We start from the raw sequence: 24,488 nt of genomic DNA, 5'->3' as shown, positions 1-24,488 counted from the left end.
TATATATATATATATATATATATAAATATATATATAGCAAAGTAGAAAAATAGAAGCACTCACTGGACTTCAGAATATTGTGAATAAAAATATATTTATTTGTGACGTTTCGGGACCTCAAGCGTCCCTTCTTCTGACGCTTGATATATTACAGTATCTATAGATATTACAGTATCTATATAAATAAAATATCTATAATATTTTTTAATAATTATTATTAGTATTTTTTTAATATTTAATATTTTAAATTTACATTTCATGGCTTAAGATAACTTATTATTCAAATGTTCTAACCCAACACTGCATTAGATCTAAAGTGCAAAACCTGAAGTGAATTAAGCATATTTTACATTAAAATGTTCTTCACAAACAACAAATTTTTATTATTAAATATGTTTTTCTACATATAACTGATAATGTTAATGTAAAATATATATCTATACCTGTGCTGTCCCCAGAGCCACAGGCAGTTAGCCCCAGACTTGGCTAGATGCTGTAACTAACCTTTCCATTTTTGCTTTTAAATCTTAGCTGAGAGCTTGTGAGTGCTGGGTTTTCTCTGTGTGTTGTATTAATTTGTTTTGTAATTTTACCTATGGTTCTTGAACCCAGACCTGTCTGGGGCTAACTGCCTGTGGCTCTGGGGACAGCACAGCTTCCTGTGAGTGCCAGTGGCACCCAGGGCTCAGCATGTTGCAGGGTCATGGGATGTGCACCCGGTCCGGTATGAGATTGCAGTTCCCTTCCGTGTTTTGTATATGTCTAGGGTGATTACATATGCCTGTGCACCCTTCCCTTGTTCCCAGTTTGTTTGGATTTGAAAGCTTGCATTGTGTGGCTGTTTTAGGGTCCCAGGTATTGGAAAGGACCTTGACGGGGTACCTGGGCTTGTCCCATTTGGCCAGATGCGGTAACTAACCTTTCCATTTTTGCTTTTAAATCTTAGCTGAGAGCTTGTAAGTGAGTGCTGGGTTTTCTCTGTGTGTTATATATATATATATATATATATATATATATATATACTGTATATATATATATATATATATATATATATATATATATTTATTTAAAATTAAATTACATTTTTCCTGTATGTGAAGAACATTGGAATGGGAAATATTTACAGTAAATACACAGTAAAATAAGTTATTAAATATTTAGACATACAAACACATATATACTGCATATATATTTTATATGCAAAAACTGTATATATCTCCTTCGCTGGTAGGTATGTGCTCTCTAAGCCAATAGAAGTACCCTCAAGGCTTCTGAGAATATGTGGTCAAAGAAACAGTGGATAGGAAAAGAGAGCACTGGGTAGCTTATACCTGGTGGAGTAAATCTTTTTAAAAGGTATATTGTCAATATGAGGAGGGAGGGGTTAGTATCCTAATGTAGATATGGAGAGCAGATGTAATGGGATAATTAGAGATAATAAAAGTGCTCTTGGTGTTCTGTATGCTCCCTAATGACTCCTAATGGTGAGTCTAAACATTTAATACTTAGACAGTATAATCTAAACAAAAAATGTATGCCGTGTGGAAAGACCATTACTGAGTGAATTGTACACAGTGAAGCATAGTAATTACACTATGGTATCTCATACTAGGGAACTGTATCCGTATAGGGAAACAAATCTTAGTCTAGATCCCCAAATGATATCCTGTGTCAAGAGCTATTATGGGAGCTGGTATCTGTTTTGACAAACAAATCTTAGTCTATATTTCCAAAATAAATCCTATGTGAGGAGCTTTTTTGAAAGCGTTCTAACCTTGGTTCCCTTTGTAATCCGATAAGTGGCGTTCAGTCGGTCGTTTTCTGGTGCTCTTTGTGGTCCGCCCTCTGCCCTTATCTTCCGAAGTGATTCTCTCCTAAGTCTTTCTTGAGAAAGGTTGTTAACAGCCTAAACACATTGATTTAACCACTTGTGAGCAGAATTACAGAGAACCTCCGCTTTGCCATACAGCTGACCCACGTGATTAGGTGAATGCACACAGAAATTGGGACCGCATAGATGCTTCAGAAATACAGCTCCTACTGCTAATCAATAATAAAGCTCTATCATTCTTGAAAGCTTGAACTGGGTTCCTAGATAGTTGGCCCAATAAAATTATAATTTTCTAGTATTTTCTATTCCTAACAAGGATCTACCCCCAATTTATATCATATAATATGTGGTTATTTCCTTCATGAATGGTACGTTGAAACTATTTGCGTGCCTAGAATTGTAGGTAGTCCCCCATGATCTTATCCCGTCCTTGAAATCACAGGATCGCATTGACAATAATTTGATTCATTTTTCCAGCAAGTGTTTACATTGGAAATTTGTTTCCGATGTTAAGCACTTGCCTCCATTTTTTTGCCCTAAGTTTGCTTCAAGCGCACTTATAAATCAAGAGGTCAGAATAAATATATACTAAATTTAAAAAAAAGAAGAGACAAAGACATTTGTTATTTTTACTTTAATGTTAGAATTACATAACTTTTTCATTTGTTTTGTAAATTTGTGTCTGTTGTGTCACCACATATGTCATCAAAGTTATAATCACTTTAACACACATTTACATCTACAGATTACAAAAAAACCTTGCAGAGAAGTCAGTTTATCATTCTTAAAACATACAATAATCATTAGGCTACATGCAACAATTTAACATGATTATTAAACTTTTAAGTAATGTAAATAATATACACATAGGATATGTCACTTATGAGGTGATGTATTAGATATCATTTGGATATCCTTAGTACAAATAACAGGGGGAAAATAATGTACAAATGAAGGAAGTAAAAACTATTAATAAACAATTCCAAAACTGGAATTACAAATCCCATCTATTTCACCTAGCCTATAATTTAAAGTTCATCATTTAAAATAGCTCGATTAAAATGGCAATAAAGGAAAATTAGGTTAGTATTTTTTTATATAGGTTTTCCCCAATCCTAACTATTCAAAATGACATTGTCAAATATTAAAGGGATATGATACCCAAATGTTAAAGGCTAAAGCACTTGCAATTGATGCAGCATACAAGCATAGCTTTGAAAAGCTTACTAGAAAATATCAAATGAACAAAAAAGCTAAATATTTTACCTAAAAATGTCCTCAGTAGCGCAATCCTATTTTAAATGGACTTAAAGGGACACTCAAGTCAAAATAAATGATGATTATTCAGAAAGAGCATACAGTTTTAAGACAATTTTAAGACACTTTCCAATTTACTTCATTTACCAAATGTTGCCCAGTCTTTTTATACGCCTACTTTCTGGGAACTACTGAGCATGTACACAAGCTCACAGGATATACATATACTAGTCTGTGATTGGCTGATGTCTGTCACATGATACAGGGGGGCGGAAAATGGGAGAAAAATAAATGTGTCAGAAAAAAATCTACTGCTTATTTGAAAATGTTAAATCATTTGAATTATGCAATTCTACTGCATTGAGTGGTCCTTTAAAGTAGCCAAACAGGATGCAAGTCCAGAGATTTGCAAAGGAGCTTGTATCTGGCATGTGCAGGCAGTCATATTATTTCCCTCCTCAGTTTAAGGAAGTTTAGTATAGAATCTCCAGAAATTTCAATAACATCTCATGAGATCCGAGTAAAGCAGAGTGTGACAAAAGCACTGATGAAGCAAATTGACTTTTTTTTTTTCAACATGCAGCTGACAGGTGCTGAAGGATAACTGTTCACAGAACACTTACTATTGTGAGCTGAAGAAATTGTGAGGTAAATAACTTACGTTTTTACACAGAGATGTTCAGGAAATATATTTTGTCAACTTTTTTACAGTAGTGCTGCATCATCAAGTGACTTAGCATAAAGGGTGTTATGTCCCTTTACAGTAATAATATGTTAATATCTTTGAATCACTAATATATTAATGTGTATATACAGTATATATATATTGTGTGTTCAAATGATAGGTTGTACAATGTAATACTGTTTTTAAACAAAGTCTGAAATGTAACTATTCACATGCACATGATGTATATAACATTTGTAAAATATAATCATAAAAAAACATTTGCACTATTTTAAATTTAGTTTTATTATTATATTAAGAAATTGGTTATGGAGGAATAAAGGTCAGTACACCTGAATTGTAATCATTTACATAACTAATACAATACCTAGATAATTTGCTTATTTCCCATGTTTGTTGAAGAAATACCTAGGTAGGGGTCTAGAACACTATATGGCAGCAGTTTTGCAAGAATATTATCCATTTGCAAGAGCACTAGATTGCAGCACCATTTCCTGTCATGTAGTGCTCCAGACGACTACCTAGGTATCTCTTCAACAAACAAATACCATGGTAATGAAGCTAATTTAATCATAAAAGCAAATTATAATAATAAAAGATAAAGTTAAAAGATGCAAAGAGAACAAAAACAAAATGTGATAATAGAAATAAATTAGAAAGTTGTTTAAAGTTGTTTCAAATTGCATGCTCTATGGTTTTCATGTCTCTTTAAGAATGAGAAACTAGCATGTAGTACTTTTCTCTAGATGGTAAGGCTATTTATTACAACAATACAGGGCTAGATTATAAGTAGAGCGCTAATTTATTGTGCGCCCTTAAACGTGCAATTTTAGCGCAGCCCAGCGATTTAGATATCGTGGCCTACGCAGGCGTTAGCACTAAACTTGAACTCTGGGCTTAAATTTTTTACAAATATTTTTACTTAATACTTAACTAAAGGAAGTCCAAAATAAAAATAAAACTATTAGGAAATGCACATTTGTGCACTACTTATACAGACATTTTTGTTGTTTGCTCTCTGGCAGAGAAAGTACAAGAGGCAAGATGGCTGACAGGGACAAGCTTCATATGAGTGACAAAAAAAAGTGTTTGTTTTTTCTCTGCTCTGGAAAAAAAACCAAAAGATTCAAAACACAAATTATTGTAATGCTTTTCAAAATATGTAATTTTAGATGAAACAAAGAAAAACTGAGCACTATGGGCTTTGTTTATGAAGCTGATCATTCAGCTTTGAAGCCTATGCAAGCTGAAAACGTCAGTAGCTTGAGAGCCCCTGCTCTTGTGTGATTAGTTTCATGCTTGTACAAGTGAAGTATATAATGAAAATGAATCTTTCATGATTTAGATAGAGCACACAATTTTAAACTATTTTTAAAACTTACTTCTATTATCTTAATTGCTTAAATCTTTTGTTACCATTTGTTTAAAAGTATAGCTAGAGTAGGCTCAGGAGCCGCATTACTGGGAGCTAGCTGCTTATTGGTGGATGCACATATATGCCTCTTCTCTTTGGCTTACCCAGTGTGTTCAGCTAGCTCCCAGTACTGCATTGCTGCTACTACAAAGGATACCAAGAGAATGAAGCAAAATTGATAATAGAAGTAAATTAGAAAGTGGTTGAAAATGATATGATCTATCTGAATCTGGATCACTGGTTGCTAGTAGAGGCTGACATGTTCTCTGCGTTCTGCTGCTTTATAAATGAGGTCCTATATATTTTAAATTGCATCATTTATTTAGTTATTAATGTCTGATTTCACAACTAATCATTTAAATCTGAATATTTGAATAAACAACATAATTATTTATAGGCTTGAACATTTTATAACGAAAACACAGATATTCATTTAATTTTCACTAAACAAATATCCGAACAAATGCACTAATTAAAAGAAAATAAAGAAATACTGACAAAATTCATCAATATTCATTAATTTCCTTTAAATTAGCAGTAAAGGGTTAAATACCTCTAGAGCACTGAAGAGCCTCACTGACCCCAACCCTTCTTCACAGAGACCTGAGATCTGCACTAATAGGAGGCTTAGCCCAGTGGATCCCAGGGCCTGCTTTAAAGGAGCAGTCATTTAGCACAGCCCATGGGATCTGCTGTGCTAAGCCTCCTACCAAATAGTCGAGCAGACGAATATTCTGAAAAACAATTTTTTCGGAATATTTGTTCTAAAAGATTCGTACAAACCAAATATTTCACTGCTGCACATGTATTATTATTTAGATAAATCATTGCTATGCATAAAGTAAGGAGAATATTGTTTAATGAATGAAGTATTTGCTTTTATTTACATTGAGACTAAAGGATATCACTCTTCTTTTTAAATATAAGCAAAGTTAATAGGATAATCTCCTGCATGAGTAGTTAAATATATACTTAGCAAAAATGCAATTCAATTTTCTAATTTAAATATACACGAATTGCAGTGGTCAGGTTTTTATATATAGTAAGGATTCTCTGAGGTTATTACTACACTTTCAGTAATCAGTTTAAAGAAAATATCCTTAAGATATGGCCTGATGTCATAATCAGATGGCAAGTTACATGGCAGCAAAACTTACTAATTTAAAAAGGTCTAAATGACAATAGTCTGAAGAAGCCTAAAACATATTATGAGGTCAAGTGGAATTGGTGGCTGAATTTCATTTCCATCCAAACGTAAATAACGGAGACGAGGTCCTCTAGGAAAATGTGGGTCATGTTCTTCTATGACTTCATTGGGACAGACGTCAGTTGCATTTAGACCTGCAAAGTATAAAAAGATTATATAGTTTTTAGTTTTTCAAAAATGCAAAAAAAGCAAATGCTCTAATCTGTTAGAGCATTTTATTATGGCACTATTGCTTGCATGTGACCATGTGTTTAACCCCAGCAAAGGGGTTAAACGCATAGTTAAATAAGCTCCAGACAAACAATGCAGTACTAGTACCTAGCTAAACACACATGGTGAGCCAATTAGAAGCCATCAGCTAGGTTACAGTAGTGCATTGCTGCTCCAGAAACACCTAGATGTGCTTTTCAACATAGATTTACCTAGTAAATAAAAATTGTATGTTTTATCAAAATCATTAACTAAAATGTTTATTTTCATGTCCCTTTAAGATGATTTAAACATTTTACTGTAATTGAAATATATCATACTTAAAGGGCCATGATACCCAAATGTTGAAACACTTGAAAGTGATGCAGTGTAGCTGTTAAAAGCTGACTAGAAAATATCACCTGAACATCTCTATGTAAAAAAGACTTCTAAGCAGCAAATCAGTATGTCTGTCCCGGGACAGCTAAGGGAGTGAGCTTTCATGCACACTCATCTAATTTCCCTATTCAGTGTAAGGAAGTTTTCAATGAAATCTCATGAGAATTAAGTGAAATCTCACGAGATCACAGTAAAAGAGTTCATGACCTCAGCACTGTTGATGCTGATTGTCTGCTGTTCATTTCTTCATTTTTTTTTTTTTTTTACCTGCATCTGGACTGCAGCTGAATTATAACTTTTTACACAGAACTTACTCTGCTGAGCTGAGGAAATTGTGAGGTAAAATATCTTCCTTTTTTACATAGAGATGCTCAGGGGATATTTTCCTGTCAGCTTTTTACAGTTATACTGCATCAGTTTCAAGTGATTTAGCATATGAGTATTACGTCCCTTTAATTTTGCTTGTAAAGTGAAGGAAAAGCTTAAAATAGCATGTGGCATTTTTGTTTATAACGTTTAGAATATTTTTATTCATTGTGTAAAATAGCAAAGCATATTTCAAAGGACAATGTAGGACTTTGGAGTCAATCACAGTCCAGTAGAAAATGCTATTACATTATTTATCTACAAAAATCCCCATAGACTTTAATGGTGATTTTCTCTAGAAATTCATGAGATAAACTATATACCACTTGGTGTGCTATGGCAAATTTAAACATATGGCTTGATCAGATATGAATAAAATGCATTTATTGTGTTTTTATAACTTAGGGAAAATAAATGAATAAGAAAATAAAACAATATTGAATTGTATATAACACTTCAAACAATATATTTGATTTTCATGCCAAGTATAATCAAGGTGTAATGCAAGGTTATAATAGTAAAATAAACATGTTAAAATCCATATATATATATTTTTTTTATATATATATATATATATATATATATATATACCACTTAGGAAGATAGAGTCCTATATTCAGTAATAAGAACCAAAGAAGGACAAGGCTGCACAGGATAACACTTTAAGCCAAGCGTTTATTATATAGGGGGTAAAAACACCGGGTCTGCCTTCATAAATTAATAATATATTATATACCAGATAGAAGGTGAATCAGATGATAGTACGTCACAATGTCATACAATTCAACAATTACCCCCTACATGCTAGCATGGATAAAGCTGACCAGCTAACAGTCCATGTTTGAAACCGGGCACATAGTGTCAAAACACGCTCCGGTAAAAATAGAGTAGGTACCATCCCTTTTCTCTGCTACAGTCCGGGCACTCGCTCCGGTAGCAAGATGCAATTCCGGTCTCCTATATACCCAAACAGGCCTGAAACAGATTTTCCAGGGATATGTAACAAGGTAACAGAATCTGTATTTAAACACCACTAGTAGTGGTAACATTATACATCTGACAAAGCCTCTAGTCCAACCCAGAAAGGGGAGGGGCGAAACACGTAATGTGTGGATTGTAATTCAGCAGCGTGGAGAACGCCATCAGGTGAAGCGGCTCTGATTGTACCTTTTCACTACATTCATTGCTACAGAAGTTCAGCAAGTGAAGACCTGCATCGGCATGAGCATCATGTAACACAGAAGTAATGAGGTATATAGCAGCCAGATGGCCTCTACCCCATGACACTAAGGAAGGTGAAGGTAAGCCGTGCGGTTTAAGTCTTGCAACCGATAGTATCCTCTCAGCAAGTAGCATCTGAGTACACTGTTCCGCTGGAAAAGCCGTTTCAGGCCTGTTTGGGTATATAGGAGACCGGACTTGCATCTTGCTACCGGAGTGTGAATTTACAGTGCCCTGACTGTAGCAGAGAAAAGGGACGGTACCTACTCTATTTTTACCGGAGCGTGTTTTGACACTATGTGCCCGGTTTCAAACATGGACTGTTAGCTGGCCAGCTTTATACATGCTAGCATGTAGGGGGTAATTGTTGAATTGTATGACATTGTGACGTACTATCATCTGATTCACATTCTATCTGGTATATAATATATTATTAATTTAGGACGGAAGACCCGGTGTCTTTACCACCTATATAATAAACGCTTGGTTTAAAGTGTTATCCTGTGCAGCCTTGTCCTTCTTTGGTAATTAATAATGAATATAGGACTCTATCTTCCTAAGTGGTATATAATTATTTGGGACTGTTAGCACAAATACAACACTAGATACACATTATCTGAGTGCCCCCTTCCCCAGCAATTATATATATATATATATATATATATATATATATATATATATATATATATATATATATATATATATATAGATAAAGATAAGTATATTCACTTTATCAAAACATATACTTATTCATGTATTATAATTCACAATGGTCATTATGAACAGGTTAATATATATTAAATGGACATCAAACCCTTTGAGATTGTAATATAAAATGATAAATCGTATATATAATAAAAACTGTGCAATATACTTCCCCCCCTAATTTCCCCCCTAATTCCATTCTGAAATTGTGAGCATTTCAGTTCCTGTTAGAAATTAATGTGCAGAACACTGTTATATTCCACACAGTCTTTGGCTGCACACTCTAGTGACCTACTTATATCTGTCTCTAATTGGCCACAGCAGAGAAGATAACCTAAGTTACAACATGGCAGCTCCCATAGTTTTATAGACACCAAAACATTACGCTTATGTTGTCAATATTTAAACAGCTAATGAAACTTTAAAAACACTACATCTACATGTTGTTCTCTAACTGATATTTTCGTTGAAATTATCATTTTATCTTGTTGGTGTTTAATGTTCCTTTAAGAACCTCTGCATAATTATAATTAATTTTAATGGCAGGTTAAAAGGAGCAAGGCATTTTTTTTCAATATACTAAATAAAAATATACGGTTTCACTAATTTTCAAATTTACTTTTTTCTATGAACTGATATTTTTTTTTAAATTTCTTTATGGAATAGTCTTAACCACATCTCCAGATATTTATCTTAGTTATATGTTACAAAAAATATTTTATAATAGTTTTAAAATTGATTTATTATTATGATTTTATTGCATAAATGAATCAAATAACTTTGACTATCACCTCCTTAGAAATACGGCTTTGTATTATTAATTTGCCAGTATTAATTTAAGAGAAAAAAGGGACAATGAATATGAAAAACTAAAATAAAAATTGATGTATTACACACATATTTTAAGATGAATGTGTATTATAGCATTTATGTTAAATCATCTGACGCAAAAAAATATTTGTGGATATATAGATCTATCAAAGTCATTGGATGGGATTTGATAGGTCTCCATACCATAAGGCTATTTTGTGTATTAAAATATTACATTTTGTACTCAATTTGTGCATTTGAATTGGTCTGGCACTTTGGAAGATACCTATGGGGATCAACTATTAGTATTATTTTCTAATAGAAATAGTACCTGGACCCCTTTTGAAACTACCTGTGACTTTCAGTCTCAAAAGGGAATCATAATTAAAGGATTACTTTCTGTTATAATTTTTAAGCTAAACAACTAACATATTAAAGTTAATAAACATTAATTAAAACCTACTGACCTATATTTTCTCCAAAACGAAGTTTCATAACGTTCTAAAAGTTATATCTTTTATTCGCCGATGATGTCACGTTATCCTGCTCACTATTTTCAGCACTGCATGTTCAAAATACTTAAACCAATAACTTTGTGTTTAAAGCGCCATTTTGAAACCTAGGTATTGTAAACGGATTGGTACAGAGCAAAGGATACCCATGGAGTGGGTTTGGAAAACAATTAAATTTGCAGACAAGATTTCTGATATACGGTAGAGATATGTTAATGAAATGCTATTGATAAAAAGCGTATTTGGGGTAGTTAGTAACAGGCATAGAAAATATTTACTTACAGTAGCCCTTTAAGCTTAAGATCTTTCTTAAATTAAAGGGACAGTCTAGGCCAAAATAAACTTTCATGATTCAGATAGAGCATGTAATTTTAAACAATTTTCCAATTTACTTTTATCACCAATTTTGCTTTGTTCTCTTGATATTCTTAGTTGAAAGCTTAACCTAGGAGGTTCATATGCTAATTTCTTAGACATTGAAGGCCACCTCTTTTCAGAATGCATTTTAACAGTTTTTCACCACTAGAGGGTGTTAGTTCATGTATTTCATATAGATAACACTGTGCTCGTGCACGTGAAGTTATCTGGGAGCAGGCACTGATTGGCTAAACTGCAAGTCTGTCAAAAGAACTGAAATAAAGGGGCAGTTTGCAGAGGCTTAGATACAAGATAATCACAGAGGTTAAAAGTATATTAACATAACTGTGTTGGTTATGCAAAACTGGGGAATGGGTAATAAAAGGATTATCTATCTTTTAAAACAATAACAATTCTGGTGTAGTCTGTCCCTTTAAGTATTGAGTTCACAAATTAAAAATTATAAAAATTATATTGTAGAATCTTTCGGTACAGAAGACATGAAAAACAATTTGACAGACTAGCAACAACTTTAACCTGTGCTATCATTACTGAACATGGCTATAAGTTATTGAGCTAATTTTACCTTGTCCCAAATAGCTCCTTTCCATGGGTTAGTCACAAATCAACCCACAAATGTTACATTTAATGCCTTAAATAATCACATAGCAAAGTCAATTTTAATGACATTTCTTCTATGTATGCAACATTTTTCAGACCACCTAACCATTCATTACTTCCTCAGGCAAATAAGTAAAGTATCATAACTTTAGTGTCCAAATGTGCATATATATATTATATTATTATTAGTCCTAAATAGTATCTAGAATTATACATGTCTGAATGTTTTCTCATTTAGAGTTACTTTTTACAGTGGTCTCTTTTTTAAGGTACTTGTTTGTTAATAGTGTCTCATGTCAGTTTCTGCACATCGTGAGGTGGCTACACTTTACTCACTATCGACTAGATTACGAGTTTTGCGTTATGGCTATACCGCTGAAAAATTGGCCATTGCGCGTGGAATGGCAGGGAATGCATATTACGAATCACAAGCATTTTATCCTGTAACGCAACGTCCATTCCGCAATCAAAAAAATTAAGTTTGAGTGGGGGATTTTCCATAGCGCCATATTACAGGTTGTGCGGTCCGGCTAAAATGCTTGCATTACAGCCTATACCGACACAAAACAAACATCAAGCAGTTTTGTGAACTGCTGTTTCGCTTTAATTTCTTCAGTAGCCATTTTAAAGGCTATTGGACATCAAAAATTATTAACACTCGAAATTTAAACTCAGCCTAAACTTGACCTTTCAAATACTCAAAATGAAGAATTGCGACAACAAATAAGATTGTATTTTTGGTAGTTTGTCTTTGTTTGGACACCAGTATAAATCCTAAAACTAGTTTTTTACTTATTTGAAAAGTGGAAAATGTTCAGAAAACAATACAGGAGAAAAAAACACAGTGAATCAGTTGGCATCAAAATTGGTAATAAACAAGTCAATCTTTTTTTTTTTTTTTATAACTTCCAAAAATGTAAGCATTTAAAGGAAATATCTACTCCAAAATGTTTTTTATTTAAAAAGACAGATAATCCCTTTATTACCATGACCCTATTTTGCATAACCAACACAGTTATATAAATATACATTTTACCTCTGTGATTACATTGTATCTAAGCCTCTACAGACTGCCCCTTATCTCAGTTCTTTTGACAGACTTGCATTTTAGCCAATCGGTGCTGACTCATTAATAACTCCATGGGAGTGAGCACAATGTTTTCTATATGGCACACATGAACTAGTGCTGTATAGCTGTGAAAAACTGTAAAAATGCACTGAGATAAGAGGCATCCTTTAAGGGCTTAGAACTTAGCATATGAGCCTACCGTGGTTTAGCTTTAAACAAAGAATATCAAGAGAACAAAGCAAATTTGATGATAAAAGTACATTGGAAAGTTGTTTTAAAATTGCATATCCAATCTGAATCATGAGAGTTTAAATTTGACTAGACTGTCCCTTTCATGCTTAAATCATTGTCTTTTTACTCTATACTGTATATGTGTGTGTATGTATATATACAAAGATATGTGCATATTATAAATATTCTGTGTATAGAGATGTGCATTTGTTTTCTAAATGAAAATGAATATCTGAATGAATTCACCAACAAAATTTAAAGAAAAAGAAAAAATACTGACAAATTATTTATTAGTTTCCTTTAAATTGTTTTTTTTTTAGGCTTTACAATTAGCTTAACATGCTCTGGAGAGTACGATAACCCGATCCTCTTCTTGCCACACTAACAGGAGGCTTAACGAGCTTTGCAGGTCGTGGGAGCCAAATGCGCTCCCACCAATAAAGATATTTATTATTATTATTGGTTATTCGTAGAGCGCCAACAGATTCCTGCAGCGCTAAACAGATTCCACAGCGGTAACGAAAATTAATGTAAATATTTATGCCATATCTTATGGTAAATCTTTCTAGTAACAGGCTTGTGAGTCTGAATCATGGTCTCATGAAGTCAGCTTCAGAGAAATGAGATTTGGATGAAGGAAGGGACCCTGAATCAGGAGGTCCTTCCTCAGAGGTAGTCTCCAAGGTGGGAGTGATGACATCTCCACTAGGTCTGCAAACCAGATCCTAAGAGGCAATGTAGGGGCTATTAGAATTAGCGATGACCTGTCCTGTTTGATACGAGCAATAACTCGTGGAAGGAGAGCAAACGGAGGAAACAGGTATGCCAACTTGAAAACCCAAGGAACCGCCAGAGCATCTATCAGAATGGCCTGCAGATCTTTTGACCTCGAGCCGTACCTTGGAAGCTTGGAGTTCTGATGGGACACCATCATATCTAACTCGGCACACCCCATTTGAGGACTAAGCTGGAAAACACCTCTGGATGGCACTCCCTGTGAAGTCTGTCTGCTCAGAAAATCCGCTCCCAGTTGTTTACTCCTGGAATGTGGATGGCACATAGACAGCAATTGTGAGTCTCTGCCCACTAAAGAATCTGAGTAACCTCCTTCATGGCTAAGGAACTCCAAGTTCTGATTGGAACCTGATAAACTGGGCTGAGGACAACTGAGGCCAAGCAAATAGAGCATTGTAAATCGCCCTCAACTCCAAGATGTTGATGGGAAAAGCAGACTCCTAACGAGTCCAAAGGCCCTGAGCTTTTAACAAGTTCCAGGCTGCTCCCCAGCCCTGCAGGCTGGCGTCCATGGTCACAATCACCAAGGAAGGTCTCCGAAAGCATGTGCCCTGAGACAGATGTTCCTGAGAAATCCACATATAGTCTCCATCTTGTAGGATGGAACTTTGAGAAACTTGTTTAGACACTTCAAGTCTAGAATGGGACAGAAAGTTCCCTCTTTTTTGGTAACCATAAATAGGTTGGAGTAGAACCTAAGACCCTGTTCCTGCACTGGAACTGGAACTATCACTCCCAGGGAGGAAAGATGTTGTATACATTTCAAGAACCCCTCTCGCTTTATCTGGTCTGCAGATAATCTTGAGAGAAGGAATCTGCCTCTGGGAGGAAAAGTCTTGAATTCCAATTTGTAACCCTGGGATACTATGTCCACAGTCCAGGGATCTCCGACATCTTGTATCCTGGCTTGAGAGAACTGAGAACGTCTGCCCCCCACCTGATCTGATCCCAGATCGGGGGCAAACCCTTAATGCTGATTTGGAATCAGCTGCAGGTTTCTTTGATTGTTTCCCCTTGTTCCAAGACTGATTGGGTTTTCAAGAAGACTTGGATTGTTCCTGCTTGGAAGAAGAAGGGGAAGGCTTTCCTCTGAAGTTACAAAAGGAACGAAAATTACTATGACGTCCTTTAGTTCTATTCTTCTTATCTTGAGGTAGAAAAGACCCTTTCCACCCGTAATATCAGAGATCATTTCTGCCAAACCGGGTCCAAACAAGGTTTTGCCCTTGTAAGGAATCACCAGAAGCTTGACTATAGAGGAAACGTCCACAGACCAGGATTTCAACTATAACGCCCTGTGGGCTAGGACAGCGAAACTAGAAGTTTTAGCTCCTAGTCTAACAACCTGTAAAATTGCATCTGCAATAAAGGAATTGGCCAACTTAAGAGCTTTAATCCTATCTTGAATTTCATCCAAGGAAGTCTCTACTTGAAGAGAATCAGACAAGGCGTTGAACCAATAAGATGCCACACTAGTCACAGTGGCAATAAACACCGCAGGTTGCCATTGGAGACCTTGATGAATAGAAATATTTTTCAAATAAGCCTCTAGATTCTTGTCCATCAGATCCTTAAAGAGCAGCTATCCTCAACAGGAATAGTGGTTCTCTTAGCCAGAGTAGAAATGGCCCCTTCAACTTTGGGCACAGTATACCAAGGGTCTTTAATGGAGTCCTCAACAGGAAACATTTTCTTAAAATGGGAGATGGGGAAAAAGACACCCCTGGTTTCTCCTATTCCTGTGAGATAATCTCCCTAGCATGATCCAGCACAGGAAAATCCTCCTAAGTGGAAGGTTCATCAAAGAAACTATTAAGTTTACTATCACTTAGATTTAGAGTTCTGTGTTAGCCATCAAAAGCAGCGTTAAGGGCTCCTAACGCTGCTTTTGGCTGCCCGCTGGTATTTAGAGTCAGACAGGAAAGGGTCTACCGCTCACTTTCAAGCCACGACTTTTCCATACCGCAGATCCCCTTACGCCAATTGCGTATCCTATCTTTTCAATGGGATCTTCCTAACACTGGTATTTAGAGTCTTGGCTGAAGTGAGCGGTAGACCCTCTACCGACAAGACTCCTAACGCCAAAAAATGTCAGTAGTTAAGAGCTTTATGGGCTAACGCCGGTTTATAAAGCTCTTAACTACTGTGCTCTAAAGTACACTAACACCCATAAACTACCTATGTACCCCTAAACTGAGGTCCCCCCACATAGCCACCACTATAATAAATATTTTTAACCCCTAATCTGCCGACCGCACACCGCCGCCACCTACATTATCCCTATGAACCCCTAATCTGCTGCCCCTAACATTGCCGACACCTACATATTATTTATTAACCCCTAATCTGCCCTCCCCAATGTCGCCGCTACCTACCTACACTTATTAACCCCTAATCTGCTGACCCCTAACCCCTAATCTGCTGGCGGTGAGGTCTGCTGACCAGACCTCACCGCCACTATAATAAATGTATTAACCCCTAAACCGCCGCACTCCAGCCTCGCAAACCCTATAATAAATTGTATTAACCCCTAATCTGCCCTCCCTAACATCGCCGCCACCTAACTTCAAGTATTAAGCCAATCGGAATTCGAGGGACGCCATCTTGGATGACGTCATTCAAAGGAACCTTCATTCGGCGAGTAGGCGTCGGTGAAGAAGGATGGATCCGCGTGGGCTGGAAAGAAGAGGGCTCCGCTCCGGATGGATGAAGATAGAAGATGCCGCTTGGATGAAGATGTCTGCCGGTCCGGATGTCCTCTTCTGCCCGGATAGGATGAAGACTTCTGCCGTTCTGGATGTCCTCTTCTGCCCCATCAGATGAAGACTTCGGCCCGGCTGGGTGGACACAACTCAAGGTAGGGAGATCTTCAGGGGGGTAGTGTTAGGTTTATTTAAGGGGGGTTTGGGTTAGAGTAGGGGTATGTGGGTGGTGGGTTTTAATGTTGGGGGGGGTTGTATATTTTTTTACAGGCAAAAGAGCTGATTGCTTTGGGGCATGCCCCGCAAAAAGCCCTTTTAAGGGCTGGTAAAAGAGCTGGTTACTTTTTAATTTAGTATAGGGTAGGGACCTTTATTATTTTGGGGGGCTTTTTATTTTATTAGAGTAGGTGTAATTAGCTTTTTTTATTTTTTGTAATTTAGTGTCTGTTTGTTTTTTGTAATTTAGTTTAGTTTATTTACCTAGTTAAAATAAATACAAAGTTGCCTGTAAAATAAATATAAATGCTAAAATAGCTACAATATAATTATTTGTTATATTGTAGCTATATTAGGGCTTATTTTACAGGTAAGTATTTAGTTTTAAATAGGAATAATTTAGTTAATAAGAGTTAATTTATTTTGTTAGATTAAAATTATATTTAATTTAGGGGGTGTTAGGGTTAGGTTTAGACTTAGCTTTAGGGGTTAATACATTTATTATAGTAGCGGCGAGGTCCGGTCAGCAAATTAGGGGTTAATACTTGAAGTTAGGTGGCGGTGATGTTAGGGAGGGCAGATTAGGGGTTAATACAATTTATGATAGGGTTTACAAGGCGGGAGTGCGGCGGTTTAGGGGTTAATACATTTATTATAGTGGCGGCGAGGCCCGGTCGGCAGATTAGTGGTTAATAAGTGTAGGTAGGTAGCGGTGATGTTGGGGGGGACAGATTAGGGGTTAATAAATATAATGTAGGTGTCGACGATGTTAGGGGCAGCAGATTAGGGGTTCATAGGGATAATGTAGGTTGCGTCGGTGTACGGAGCGGCAGATTAGGGGCTAATAATATAATGCAGGGGTCAGCGATAGCGGGGGCGGCAGATTAGGGCTTAATAAGTTTAAGGTTAGTGGTGTTAGACTCGGGGTTCATGTTAGGGTGTTAGGTGCAGACTTAGAATGTGTTTCCCCATAGGAAACAATGGGGCTGCGTTGGGAGCTTAATGCTGCTTTTTTGCAGGTGTTAGGTTTATTTCCATCCCAAACTGCCCCATTGTTTCCTATGGGGGAATCATGCACGAGCACATTTTGGCAGCTTACTGCTACCGTAAGCAACGCTGGTATTGAGGGTTGAAGTGGCGGTAAATTCGGCTCAACGCACCCATTTTGGAGCCTAACGCAGCCCCTCAGACAACTCTCAATACCAGCGTTGTCTTAAGGGTGCGTTAGGAAAAAAAGCTGCGTTAGCTACACGGGTCTTTACCGACAAAACTCTAAATCTAGGAATCACAACAACAGGGGTATCAGAGTTTTCTAAAGTAGCTAAAACCTCCTTTAACAATACATGAAGCTGTTCAAGCTTAAATCTGAAGGATACCACCTCAGTCTCAGAAGAAGGAATTATACTGTCCGTATCTGAGATTTCACCCTCAGAAAGTCCTGATGTATCTTCCTCATCACACTTATGAGATAGGGCAACTTGGGAAGCAGAACTGAGGACAGACACCTTACTTTTTGAATTTCTAGATTTCCTCTTGTGTTTTCCCTGTAATCTGCGAATGGCAGCTAATGCCGCAGATACCACTGAAGATACATGGGCAGCAATTTCTGCTTTTAAATACACTCCACTAGGCATTCTAGAGGAACCGCAGGGCACTGCATGGGATGCCATTGAGGTTTGGGATGTAGCAGGAGAAAGCTGAGGTATTATTTTAACAGCATCAGCCTGAGAGACATTATGCTCAAAAATGTTACCTTTATTTTGCAAGGTTTTCTTGACACATGAGAACAAAATTGCATAGGAGCTGCAATTTGTGCATCTAAACATAATAAGCATGAATTCATGAGAGCAGGCTCTCGCTCCATATCAGACATGTTGTGAAACAGTAAATAAACGTGTACAGATACATTTCAAAGATTTTAACATTCAATTAAAATAAGCCAAGGAAAAAATACACTATAAATGTTATCCCAAATTAGGATCAATCCCCAGCTAAAATTATGTGAGAAAAGTTAAGAAAAAACATTTAATAAACATCAAATAAACTTCTAAAATATCCCTCTGGCAACCCCACACCTCAATTACTGAGGTGCCTTACCGCTATCAATTAAGACCGGATCACCCAGAAATGGAGAAAAACAACTTTTTCCTCAGAAACGTTATGAAGTAAAGCCGGTCATATGACCGCAACTGCCGAGCTCAAGTTACTGCTGCGACACAGAGAGGCACTAAAAATAGCTTCCTAGTACACTGAGTACCAGAAATATTTAAAATGTTGCATCGTTTTATTTTAAAGCAAAGGGGAAATGAATAAGCTACTGAAATAGAAAATTCAGCCTTACTTTCAGTTTAAACTTGTATTGTTTTATCAAGTAAATATGTGTCAGAAAATAAAGCCTAATAAAAACATTTTACCCTTTCTTTTTAAAACAGTTTAAATGTTAGTCTCACACATGCTACAGTGCCTGCTTCATGCCCCAGTATAACCCATACAACAGGATTATCTATGTCCCAAGAAAAAAGCAGTGTCTTTTAATTTGTTAAGTGCATGGTCTCCCTAACTGGAAGAAAAAGCACTTACCTGTCCGGCATTTAGACAGTTACAAGGTATGAGAAGACACAGTTCCTCAATGAGACCTTTGAAAAAGAAATAACAGAGTAGACAACTCTGGCTTTCTAAACTAGGGCAGCAATTGTTAGGAAAACACAGTAAGTACCTATTTACAAGTTCCTAACTGCTTTAAAGCCACCACTACCCGACTGCAAGGAATGACGTGGAATACGGCTATACCACAAAACTTGCTTGTAGATGAAATCAAAATTTTTCTTCAGACAACTAAACTTCACCTCCTCCATGCACCAAAGGCAAAGAGAATGACTGGGGGTTGTGGGTAAGGGAGTGATTCTTAGCAGTTTAACTGTGGTGCTCTTTGCCTCTTCCTGCTGTCTAGGAGTGATATTCCCAACAGTAATTACTCAAGCCGTGGACTCACCATATCTTAGGAAAGAAATAATATACTGTAAATAATAATATATACTAGACTATATCTATAACATCAGTAGTTAAAGGGACAGTGTACTGTAAATCCACTTTAATGTGTTCCCAATGATCCATTTACCTACTGAATGGTATTTAATTGCTTACAAATAGTTCCTTTAACTTTATATTAGTTTCTTTAACTTTATTTTTTCATTTAAAATAGCTGATTTTGCTTGCTGTATCCCCACCTATAATGAATATTTAAATACTCAAGTACTGTTATAGAAAATATATGTTGACAAGAAGGTTTAGAAGAAACTACCCTCACAAATAGATAATAACTGTGATGAGAGCAGGATGTGATGTCACTAGTTGGGGGTGGGGCATAGGCTCAGGAGTCTGTGTCGCAGTTAGTTAGTGAAATCAACCTGACTAGATGTATGTTTCTGTGCTCTGTAATAAAATAGAGTTGTACCATCATTGCTGTGTCCTGTATATGTCCTGCATTTCATGACAGGGTGTCAGAAATTCTGGCCTGCGCTTCTGTTCCTGATCGATTGCAATGTCAAAGTTTACCCCACCTGAGCCTTTTGACTTCTCTCAGCCTGCAGCTTGGCCCACATGGCGTCAGCGGTTTCAGCGCTTCAGGATTGCTTCCAAACTGAACAAGGAGAGTGGTGATGTACAAGTTAATTCTCTTTTATACTCTATGGGGAAAGATGTGGAGCCAGTGTTCAATGCTTTTACTTTCCAAGAAGGGGAAGAATTTAACTTTGATATAGTTATGGATAAACTCAGTGCCCACTTTGTGCCCAAAAGAAATGTGATTCATGAGAGAGCTTGTTTTCACACACGTAATCAGCGTGTGGGAGAATCTGTGGAGTCATTTGTGCGCAGCCTGTATGAACTAGCTGAATTTTGTGAGTTTGGTGTTGTTAAAGAAGAGCAAATCAGAGACAGAATAGTTATTGGAATTGCAGATGCTGAAGTCTCACTGAAGCTGCAGTTAGAGCCTGATTTAACATTAGATGGGGCTATTAGGATGGCCCGCCAGAGTGAACTGGTGAAAAAGCAGATTGCTGATCTGAGGTCTGAGAGTATTGTGGATGAAGTGAAACAGTCCAGGAAAACTGCTAGTGAAAGGCACAGTGTGAGCGGTAGATCTAAAATAATGGAAAGGCCTAGAAGTGGATGGGCGCAACATGCCCGATGCACACGGTGCTACCGTGCCCATGATCAGAGTGTTATATGCCCGGCCAGAGATAAAAGATGCAGAAAATGTAACAGAATGGGCCATTTTGAAGTGGTGTGTAAAACTGAATACATTAAGGAGATGCAGGTGGAAAGTGACCAGGAGGGTCAGGAAGTGTCTTTTGTGGAGTCCGTTGTGGAACGGCCAAGCTCAGAGGAAGATTGGAAAGTTACTTTTACTGTAATGGGAGCCAAAGTTGATTTTAAGATTGACACAGGAGCAGATATCACTGTAATGTCTTTTGCTGAATTTATGAAACTGCCTCGATAGCCCCAGCTGGCGAAGATTACTACAAATGTCCATAGTCCTGGTGGCCACATTGATTGTGTGGGGAAATTTCTTGCCAGCTGTGAGTACAAGCAAAGAAAGTTCACCATGTGGGTGCATGTGATTAGAGGTCAGTGTGTTAACAATTTATTGAGCAGAAAAGCAGCCTGCGACTTGGGCCTTGTAGCCAGAGTGAATGAGATTTCCGAAGATATGTTTGGCGAGTTGGGCCTACTGAATTGCAAACCAGTCCGTATAGCACTTAAAAGTGACGCAGTCCCATACAGTATTTCTACTCCCCGTAAAATTCCGTTCCCGCTCATGCCTCAAGTGGAGAAAGAGCTTATGCGCATGAAGTCTATGGGGGTTATTGAAGAGGTTGTTGAAGCGACTGATTGGTGTACCCCCATTGTTCCAGTTGCAAAGAAAAACGGAAAGGTGTGCATCTGTGTGGACCTGAAAAGGTTGAATGAGGCAGTGAAGAGAGAGAGATTTGTGCTGCCGACATTAGAAGATATAGCTCCAAAGTTGGCTGGGGCCAAGTTCTTTTCCCCCTGGATCCAAAGTGCCGCAAACTGACTACCTTTATCACACCAGTAGGTCGGTTCTGCTTCTGCAGACTCCCCTTTGGGATATCCTCCGCTCCTGAATTTTTTCAAAGGGAAATGAGTTCTCTCTTGAGTGACCACGTGGGCACAGCAGTCGTCATGGACGACATTCTAGTGTATGGGTCTACAGTGGAGGAGCATGATCAGCGTTTAAGTTGTGTGCTACAGGCTATCAAAGAGTCTGGGCTGAAGCTGAATAAAGAAAAATGTCATTTTAGGAAAACTGAATTATGCTACTTTGGGCATATCATCAACGGGGATGGCATCAAGCCAGACCCTGAGAAAATTTGTGCTATTGAACAGATGAAAAGTCCTTCTGATGTACATGAGCTGAGACAGATATTGGGCCTTGTAAATTACGTGGGCAAGTTTCTTCCAGATTTATCAACAGTTTTACACCCTATCACAGAGTTGTTTAAGAAAGACGTTGCCTGGGTCTGGGGACCTTCACAAGAAAAAGCTTTTCTGCAGGCCAAGTCCCTGCTGGGGTCTGCCCCAGTGCTGGGGTTCTACGACCCTTCAAAAAAGACTGTGGTTAGTGCCGATGCAAGCAGTTATGGGTTGGGGGCTGCACTCCTGCAGTTAAATGAGAATAAACTACAGCCCATCGCCTACTGTTCCCGCACAATGACGGCTGCAGAGTCACAATACGCTCAAATTGAAAAAGAGTGCCTGGCTACAGTTTGGGCCTGTGAGCGCTTTCAGCGTTATCTAGTGGGTTTGGAGAAATTTAGTCTGGAAACTGACCACAAACCGCTAGTCCCTCTAATCAACTCTTATGACATTGACAAAACACCCTTGAGATGCCAGAGACTTTTAATGAGACTGCTCAGGTTCAATGTTCAGGCAGTGCATGTGCCAGGGAAACAACTGGTTGTGGCGGATACACTATCCAGGCTCCCGCTGGCTGCTGCTGAAGAATCCTCCACAGAATCTGACGTGAAAGTGTATATTGATTCAGTTCTGGCCTCTAAGTCCATTTCTTCAAGGAAACTGGAGGAAATAAAGAAAGAGACATATTTGGACACAGATCTGCAAGAGGTTATAACGTACATAAAAGAAGGCTGGCCCGAGAAACGGGCAGCCTGGATGTCTTTAAGTGCTTACCAGCCAGAGAGGTCGCAGCTCACGGAGCTGGAGGGGTTGGTGCTGTTCCAAGACCGCATTGTAATTCCTGTCAGCATGAGGAATGGGATGTTAAACAGGATTCACGATGGCCACTTAGGCAGAGAAAGGGCAGCTACAGCTGTGTGGTGACCTGGGATCAGCTCCGACATTGAAAATCACGTGTCTAAATGTGCCTTTTGCCAGGAACGCCGGCCTACTCAGAGAAGGGAGCCCTTGATTTCTACTCCGCTGCCTGCGGGGCCGTGGCAGAAAATAGCTGCTGATTTGTGTGAACTGCACGGAAAAAAGTTCCTTGTTGTGATCAACTACTATTCCAGGTATTTGGAAATTGCACCCCTGAATGATATCACAAGTCAAGCTGTTATCATTCGCCTGAAGAGCTTCTTCGCCCGGTGGGGCATTCCAATGGAGCTGGTGAGTGATAATGGTATGCAGTTCGCTTCTACAGAGTTCAGTGCTTTCAGCAGGGAATATGACTTTCTACATTCCACGTCAAGTCTACATTAAGTCCACGGAATGGCTGAAAGGGCAGTTCAAACAACAAAATTCATTCTAAAGCAATCTGAGCCGTACCTGGCCCTCTTGTCATACAGGGCAACGCCCATTCAAGCTACCAGGTTTAGCCCGGCACAGCTGATGCTAGGACGCCAGATTCGCACCACTTTACCCTTAATGGGTGTCTTCAAGCCGCCTGGCCCTGTTCCTCGGGATGAAGTCCTTAGGAGGGATGAAGAGGCCAAAAAGGGTTATCGTTTCTTCTACGACAGGAGACATTCTGTCAGGCCCTTACAGGAACTGAATGCGGGGCAAACTGTCAGAATTAAACTGGATGATGAGAAGAAATGGAAGACGCCTGCTATGGTAGTTGGCCGCTCTCCAGAACCAAGGTCTTATACAATCCATACTGAGGGAGGGACAGTTACACGCCGTAACCGAAGACATCTTCAGCCTGTACCTGAGAGTCTGGAACTGGATGCCTCAGTACCACCGCCGGTGGGATCCCCTGTTCTAAGAGAGGTGCCTTCCCCTCAGCAAGATCACAGCGGGGATATATCTTTGCCTCCAGCGGACTCTAATTCACCATCTTCTGTATCAGAGGACAGTTCATGCAAAGTTACATCAAGCGGAAGAGTGGTGAGACTGCCGGCCCGATATAGGGACTGACTTTAGCTAGAACAGTGACCGGAAGTATGGGCAGAATAATCCCATGGTCACTGTGGACTAGGGTAGTCTACCCCGATGTCCAAGTCAGGATGTCATTTATGTGTTTATATTTTCTGAACCTATTTGTTTATATATTGTTAAAAAAAATGTTGTTGTATACTCTGTTCATATACCTTGTTATTTGTTATATTCAAATGTATGCTTCGCCTTTGAAAAAGGGGAAGATGTGATGAGAGCAGGATGTGATGTCACTAGTTGGGGGTGGGGCTTAGGCCCGGGAGTCTGTGTTGCAGTTAGTTAGTGAAATCAACCTGACTAGATGTATGTTTCTGTGCTCTGTAATAAAATAGAGTTGTACCATCATTGCTGTGTCCTGCATATGTCCTGCATCTCATGACAATATCCTTTCATTTTTCATTGTTCTCTCTAAGGGCCTGATTCTCAAAAACTTGTATACATAGAGAAAAATATTCAGCTTATTTTACTGAGCACTATAATGTAAA

At 38.0% G+C, this 24,488-nt stretch overlaps 1 protein-coding gene across 3 annotated transcripts in view; it reads right to left on the bottom strand.

Moving 5' to 3' along the window:
* Positions 1-2,450: 2,450 nt before the first annotated feature.
* Positions 2,451-24,488, bottom strand: part of KERA (keratocan) — a 68,039-nt gene continuing 46,001 nt past the window's right edge. For all 3 annotated transcript variants that reach the window (XM_053716908.1, XM_053716909.1, XM_053716910.1), the window contains exon 3: positions 2,451-6,528. In XM_053716908.1, coding sequence (XP_053572883.1) covers positions 6,359-6,528 — 170 coding nt within the window. In that variant the 3' untranslated portion in view covers positions 2,451-6,358. The remainder of the gene's footprint in view (positions 6,529-24,488) is intronic.

The sequence above is a fragment of the Bombina bombina genome, chromosome 6 (genome assembly GCF_027579735.1).
Source record: "Bombina bombina isolate aBomBom1 chromosome 6, aBomBom1.pri, whole genome shotgun sequence".
Lineage (NCBI taxonomy): Eukaryota > Metazoa > Chordata > Amphibia > Anura > Bombinatoridae > Bombina > Bombina bombina.
The sequence above is the reverse complement of the archived record's forward strand: the minus strand, read 5'-3'. Positions and strand labels throughout refer to the sequence as shown.